Genomic DNA, 7,928 nt, shown 5'->3' on the forward strand with positions numbered 1-7,928 from the left:
CTCATGAAATTGACATTGACATTGAGACAATAAATGTGTTCATCCTTTGAGTCACTGTCAGCAGTTGAAAAGGTTGAGATCAAGGAAAAGGAGAATCTTGTGCAATTATTGAATGTTTATTGTCCAAAACAGTTTCACACATCCTGAGTTATCGATGATGTTCAAAATAAAAACAAACAGACCAAATTTTGAATACAATGAAAATAATTGTGTTTAAGACTTTCCATGAGCCTTTATGGACCTGGAGCCTGTGTTTGGTAAGTTACTTCTGGTCTTCTGTGTAAACATGGCAGACGTGGAAGATGATCTGCGCTTTATAAAGAAAGTGTTATTAGTGAGTTGGAGTCGAAACAGATACATTCTTAAATAGCATTCATATGTGGGCTTCTTCAGACAAAGATGCGTTATATCTGTCCTTCTTGTGGTCTGGACAAAATGGATGTGGGCCTAAAGTGGCCAACTTGTAAAATAGCAAATGTGTCCCAAATATCAAAAAAACAAATGGGGCTTTTTTTTTGTGCTCTTGGATGTGAACCTTAAATGTCCAGTGTGGTAAAGGTGAATTTTGCCCAAATACTACACTTTCGTGCCACCTTCGGTACCTTTTCGCTAACAAAGGTATTGCTATGGCTAACTTGTGGCCCAGATCTGGCAAATTGGAGAAGACAGTCCAAGTGCCATCATTCCACGTGGTATGTGGGCCAGATTACAGTGCAGGTCATATGAGCCTAAACAATTTTCCTATGTGGGTTAGAACCTTGTCTGTGAGCACTGAAAGCCACAGGGGGCGCTGTATGTCAGCCACTAAAATGGCTGATGAGGGTCCAGCCAATATATTTCAGCCTTGTCAGATATTTCATGGTCATATACGGAACAGATAATGATAACCTTCGCATTTACCTGATGATTGAAATCCAGCAGGTAACATCTTTTGCTCCGATCAGGCATCTGGATAGACACAGAGTACATGCATTTATGTCCCTATTCTTACTGATAATACATCAGTAGTCTACTACTTGTACTTGAACATTATGTTAATCTGAAACACTGAGATTCTTCATAGTCTAATATGACATCAAAGACTGATTCTGAAAGGTCTGTGTGGCTGGTTTCGTGTCTCTTAGCTTCACTTTATGAAACCTTATGTAAATATTTCTGGGGGAATGGTAGTCACTATCTATAAACATGAAGCATACATCTTTCTTCGAGATGCAGATTTTTCTGAAACACCCTCATTTTGTTAAAGTTTCCAACCTGAAGAGAAGGGGACACGATTAGTTATATTATGCTTCCACCTGGTGGTACATTTTGGAACTTCACACTGTCTGTAAATTTAGCTCAATCTGGAGGTGGCCTGTTTTTATTGTGTTTATTTGATATGTATTAAATCAATGAGAAGTCATTCCTGACTGAAATTCTCTCTAATAGCGTAGACATTACACCGAAAAGCTTTCTCAATCAAAACAAATTACAAGACAAGCCTTCATTTTTCATTGACAACATGGACTATTAACACCTCGGTGTCTCAGGCTCTGCTCTCTCCCTGCTCTCTTCCTACCTCAATGAACGCACTTATAGGGTAACTTGGAGAGGGTCTGTGTCTGAACCTTGTTCCCTCACTACTGGGGTCCCTCAAGGTTCTGTCCTAGGTCCTCTCCTCTTCTCTTTGTACACCAACTCCCTCGGCTCTGTCATTAACTCACATGGCTTTTCCTACCATAGCTATGCTGATGACACCCAACTAATCCTGTCTTTTCCCCGATCAGAAACACAGGTAGCAGCACGAATCACTGCCTGTCTGACCGACATCTCTCAGTGGATGTCTCAACACCACCTGAAGATTAACCTTGACAAAACTGAACTTCTTTTCCTTCCAGGGAAAGACTCTCCCATTCACGACCTGACTATTAACTTTGACAACTCTGTGTTAACCCCCACTCCGACGGCTAGGAACCTGGGCGTAACACTCGACAGCCAACTCTCCCTTACTGCCAACATTTCTGCAACAACACGGTCCTGTAGATTCATGCTGTACAACATCAGGAGAATACGCCCCCTTCTCACTCAGAAGGCGGTGCAGGTGCTGGTCCAGGCTTTGATCATCTCACGTCTAGATTACTGTAACTCGCTCCTGGCAGGTCTACCTGCTACTGCCATCCGACCTTTGCAGCTCATCCAGAATGCAGCAGCTCGACTGGTTTTTAACCAACCTAAATTCACTCACACTACTCCTCTCCTCCGCTCCCTTCACTGGTTACCAGTGGCTGCTCGCATCCGGTTCAAAACACTAGTACTTGCGTACCATGCTGTGAACGGATCCGGTCCAGTCTACATCCAGGACATGGTCAAACGTTACACCCCACCCCGTTCACTCCGCTCTGCTTCGGCCAATCAGCTCGTTGCTCCCTCACTGCGAGCTAAACAATCATCAAAAACACGACTGTTTTCCGTCCTGGCTCCTAAATGGTGGAATGAGCTCCCCATTGACATCCGGACATCAGAAAGTCTACACATCTTCCGCTGAAAAATAAAAACATACCTCTTCCGACTTTACCTTGAATGAAAAAAAAAAAAAAAAAAAAAAAAAAAAAAAAAAAAAAACACTTTACTAGCACTTAAATGGCACTTACTTATAGCACTATGTAGTTTTGCTTTATTTGAAGAAATTGTATTTTCTTGATTCTTGTCGTCCTTGGTATGTACCCTCGGGTTTGAATGCACTTATTGTAAGTCGCTTTGGATAAAAGCGTCAGCTAAATGAAATGTAATGTAATGTAATTAAGAGGCAGCAGCAGGGATGGTCTAGGTCATCTATAGCAGTGTGCAACGTGTCCTTTGTCTCTTTTCAGAATCCCCACTGGGGAGGCTGCCTGATCCTTTCCCTACTTGTCCACTACCCATCAAATTAATTTGTTAGCAGTATCAACAGACTACGGTGGCCCTGAGAGCTCAATGAACAGCAACTTAAGAAAACACATGCAAGTTGACAAAACACATGCAAGTTGACAAAACACAAGCAAAGTAAGAAAACATCTTCATCAATTTCACATCAACACAACACAACACATTACAGAAACGCGCTGCAAATAGACACACCCGCTGCAAATAGACACACGCGCTGCAAATAAACGAACGCGCAGCAAATAGAGGCGACAACACAACGGAAGTGTTTCCAGAGGACAGCTAAAGGGGATGGACACCGCTGCCACAGGAGACACTAAAACGTCCAATACACCTTTCAATTTCGGTTCCGCACAGGGGTTGTCATCCCCTGGCTCTGGAGCCGAACGCGGCTCTTCAGCCCCTCTGCAGTGGCTGTACTGTACAGTGTTGTGCATATGTTTCGCGAACGCTGAACTTAACGAATCAGTTTTCATAATATTAACGTGAACGTAACGATAAACGTGATTGAACGTCACGTTCATTTTTTAAATCATCATTGTATCAGGCCCTCATGAAATACCAGGAGCGGGCGTGGGTGTGTGTGCGTATGTGTGTGTGTGTGTGTGGCCAGCGCATCGGGGCTCCGACCCCGCCCACTCGCTCGGAGAGACCCACAGTGAGCTCTGAGCTCTGAAGATAGTCCGATCTAGAGACATCCCGTCTTCTCCTGTTAAACTGAATAAACAGCGCTAACACGCAAGACCCTGCGGGGCCATGTATTGTCCATAGTGAGCAGGGGTTTGAAACCTTTACTATCAGAAGAGACATTTTGCCCCCTCTTCTGAGCGAGTGGGCGGGGTCGGTGCCCTGAGACCCGAGACCGGTCAGCCCGCTACACACACACAAACACACACACACACACACGCACACGCACACGCACACGCACACAGAAACGCCCGCTCCTGGTATGGTGTGTTGTGAAATTGATGAAGATGTTTTCTCACTTTGCTTGTGTTTTGTCAACTTGCATGTGTTTTGTCAACTTGCATTTGTTTTCTTAAGTTGCTGTTCGTTGAGCTCTCAGGGCCACCGTACCAGAAAGACGCGACTGTTGGATTACCCACAAGTGGCTGCATGAGAAGAAATATTTCCTTGTATACCTTACATACTGTGAGCAGGAGATAATCCTCTAATAGCTGTTGCATCAAGCTTTTCTTGATCAGTTCATCACACATCAAGAAGATTTGGATCCAACATAACTGGTTTGTTATGATGTACAATGAGTTTCTGCTGAGAACCACAACTACGATTTCCTGATTCTTTTACAAATCCAGTGCTACAGCAACCCTCTGTGGGTTTTTCAAACCAAAACAGGCTCATAATGTGTCTGCAGCTTTAAAGATTGGCAGTTTAAATATAATGAGTTACAAGTAAAATGACAAGAATATAAATATATATATGTAAAAGATCAAAGGTTTGTGCAGCACATTGTGATTACCATTCCTAAAGTAAATAAAAACGGACACCTTTGCATATACAGTAAATATATTAGATGAATGGTGTATTTGAATGCTATTATATATCACACATTAAAACATTTAATAATACATTAAAGTTTATTTAAAACTGGAATCTTCAAAGTAAAAATAAATGACAGTGTGGTCAAATACATGTAGTGTAGGAAAATTACAATATTTATTGGACAGACATTAAAACTAAAGTAATGGAGTGATAACCAGTGGTCTAGGTTTGACTGATAAATAATTTGGAGATTTCTCACCTTTCTCAAGGACGTTTTTCTCGAAGTAGCCCGACATGTTCATGTTGCCAGGTGGAGAATATTGGGCGACCACATAGACATTGCCACCACTAGAGACTACACCCACGCCCAGTTTAGTGGTGTCTTTCCAAACCACCTGAGTAAAATGCCCTGCAAGAAGAAGCACAGCAGTGAAGTGAGGACCAATGTTTGGTGATTTGTTTCTAACTGAAATTTCTCAATATTTTATAAAATGATTACTATTTCAAAAGTAAAGGTCAATATAAATGTTTTGCATTTCTACTGAGTTTAATAGATTATTAAAGAAAAAAAAGTTATTATCTTAAAGTGATCTATATTTCAAATCTGGCTTTATTCATTGTCTCCCTTTGGAGCCCATCAGATGTTATGTGTTTTACCAGTGTTCATGCCGAACCCAGGACTGCTCCAGTTGTAGTCTTTGATCTCACTGTACCACGCATCCACAGCTCCTTTCCCTAAAGAGAAAAGAAGCACACATAAAGAACACTATATGAACAAACTACAATGATGTGATTGAAAAATAAAATGATAATAATGCCATTATAACAAACATAAGTAGCTGTAAGAGAAAATTACGGTGTAGTGGTAAATGCTAAACATAGTGTAACAGCATAGTAATTAAAGAAGTCCCATTATGTTACACAACTGAGTAAGGTATGTCTTAAAGCTTGTTAAGTTCAGCCCCCAGGAGCTGCTGTTTTCACTGCAGTAAGTGAGGCTGCAGCACCAAATCCCCTGAGTGTGCTATTAGATGTATTCATTTATTTTGTAATGATCAGTATAGAATAGTGGTATTCCTTATTTCAAATGTTTCAATGAATGCGATTGTGTATCTCACCTGTCACGGTCTTGGAACCCATCATGTAGTAGATGTTCTCTCCATGTTTTGTATCGCTGTGTTTTAAGGCACCGAGCTCCAGCAAGTGATTGGCCCATTTCTGAGATGAATCATTCATGTCGCTACTGAGCGTCAGTGGCAGCGCACCATGCATCGCCCTGTAGACATTGTGAGTCTCCAGGAACTCCTTCTGAAAGCTTTCATCTGCAGAAAAGAAGGCATTGACTTTCAGTGCACAGAAAAAATAAACTTGCTATGAGCAATTACTGTGGCTGGCTGTCCACACACTTGTGTACATACAGGATTATTCATGACCTGTGATGACAAAGATCTCGACAGTGATGAAGTTTTTGTTTCTTAATAGTTCTGAAGCACTAACCTGCCATTATGTCTGTGGTTGTGAGGGCTGAAGGGAGAACAGAACAAATGAGGACAGAGTTAAAAGATAAAATCAAATAATCTGAAGGAGCACTCAGCAGGTGCTCAGGCACAATGATCTGATGATTGAAATAAATCTACTGTATCTTTCACAAACTAATCTCTAGCACTCACCTGAGTCAGGTTGTGTTCCTAAGATCTGAGGGAATGTCCTGTGTACACACTGCTGTCTGCTATCTCAAAGCCAGTTTCTATAATACAGATTTCACCGCTCCTTCCTCTTGACTGTATGGAGGAGGAGACAGACCCCAGCCCTTTCCTGCTGGTACTTCCCTGCAGCCACTTAACCTTTTTCATGACTCACAGCGCACAGTGTGGCTGTTTGCTGAATAGCCACCACTCTTGATTGATACAGAGTGGTTGTCTCTCTAATTCAGGATTCCACAGACACATTAGTGTAATTCAGGATTTTTCTAACTTTGTGTTTGGCTTTTTTGGTTCCTGTGTACTTTCAAAATTATATATTTTAATTAAAAGATGGAAAATGTGTTCATATTTCACAGATTCACAGATAATACCTGTTTTACTGCTCAAATTTGGTTACCACCATAGATCCATAATATAAAAGGGATAAATGAAGCAACTGAAGAGCTGCTGACAAAGAAAACGTATAAACAGAAAATAGATGAGTGAAGCCTTGAGGGGGTATCGGTTTCTATCGCACAGGTTGTGGAAAAGTCTCCTCCAGTGCAGTACAGTTTCCTTCCTGCCATCTGACAGCAATTGCACAGTTGCTGGTGGTTTTACCAAGCTGAGGCCTAAATCAAACACTGACAAACTGAAGACTGACTCTGGAAACAGACTCCTGTTGATCCTTTTCTGGTCTTGACCAGGCTGCAAGGCACTGGGTGGGTGTGAAGGAGAAAAAGAGGATTACAACCAGTGTTAGCACAGCAAGTTCCTCCAAGGATGGCTCTGATTATTGCCAGTATATGTATAGAACAGACAACCATTTAGAGTATATAGGTGGGATCCATGAGGTGACATCACCTTGGGAGTCAGTAGCCCCGTTGAGGAGCTTCAAGGCTCACATGGGCATCGACGAAAAGTCTGGGTGACGGTGGGAGGAACAGACATCTGGACTGCCCTGCTTCAGCTGCTGTCATTGTGATGCATCTGTGACACCAGGTGAAGATTCCTCTACAGCAGCAGGGCCTGACGCGATGCTCAAGGTAACGTCTTCATTCTCTTCATCAAGACCAGCTGATTGGCCAAAGCACAAACGACGAGACACAACATTGGCTCTTAAACTACATACAAATGAACATTGCTGTAAAGAACATTGTTATTGTTAAGTCAGATAAGTTTTATATGGTCACTATTTCATTCAGCTCAACATTTTGTTTACAAAAGGAGTGAGAAACGATTACACACTATTGTGGAAGAAATCCACAGATTTTTTACTGAAGTCAAGTATGAAAGTATTTCATGTACATAATTGTCCCTCGTACCTATTTAGAGATAATCAATCCTTATGAACAAAATGTACTTTTTCAAAGTTAGAAAGTCTGCCTGTCTGACTGACTTGTCTCATTGGATGACTGCACACCACTTAAAAATCAAACTTGACAAGACCGAACTATTTTTCCCTCCAGGGAAAGGCTTTCCCACCCATGAACTGATTATTACCTTTGACAACTCCATGGTAGCCCCCACCCAGACTGCTAGGAGCCTGGGTGTAACACTCATCAGTCATCTTTCTCTTACTGTGAATATTACTGCAACAACCCGTTCCTGTAGCGACATGTTGCACAACATCAGGAGAACATGTCCCCTTCTCAGTCAGAAGGCGAAGGTCCTGGTCCAGGCTCTGGTCATATCACTATTGTAACTCACTCCTGTCTGGTCTACCTTCTAGTGCAGGGGTGGGCAATTATTTTTTTCCATGGGACCACATGAGAAACAGAAAATATTGTGGGGGGCCAGGCCAAAGGCTGAACTCAATTCTCCCTAACACAACAGGTGATG

General features: G+C 42.0%; 1 protein-coding gene across 1 annotated transcript; it reads right to left on the bottom strand.

Moving 5' to 3' along the window:
* Window positions 1–914: 914 nt before the first annotated feature.
* LOC133934287 (Golgi-associated plant pathogenesis-related protein 1-like) lies at window positions 915–7,656 on the bottom strand. Its single transcript, XM_062381160.1, has 6 exons — window positions 7,590–7,656; window positions 5,902–5,928; window positions 5,523–5,726; window positions 5,062–5,139; window positions 4,664–4,813; window positions 915–948 (listed from the first exon to the last, which is right to left on the bottom strand). The coding sequence occupies exons 1-6, from the start codon at window positions 7,654–7,656 to the stop codon at window positions 941–943; spliced, it is 534 nt and encodes a 177-aa protein (XP_062237144.1). The 3' UTR covers window positions 915–940.
* Between the last annotated feature and the right edge of the window lie 272 nt (window positions 7,657–7,928).

Source organism: Platichthys flesus, chromosome 3, assembly GCF_949316205.1.
Source record: "Platichthys flesus chromosome 3, fPlaFle2.1, whole genome shotgun sequence".
Classification (NCBI taxonomy): Eukaryota; Metazoa; Chordata; class Actinopteri; order Pleuronectiformes; family Pleuronectidae; genus Platichthys; species Platichthys flesus.

Excerpts from the sequence above, each read along its gene's own strand:
- LOC133934287 (XM_062381160.1), bottom strand. The coding sequence starts at position 7,656 with ATGACTGATGAGTGTTACACCCAGGCTCCTAGCAGTCTGGGTGGGGGC. Across the intron at positions 5,727-5,901 it reads AACCACAGACATAATGGCAG|ATGAAAGCTTTCAGAAGGAG; the intron begins GTTAGTGCTTCA and ends TCTTTTCTGCAG. Across the intron at positions 4,814-5,061 it reads TGGGTTCGGCATGAACACTG|GGCATTTTACTCAGGTGGTT; the intron begins GTAAAACACATA and ends TTCTTCTTGCAG.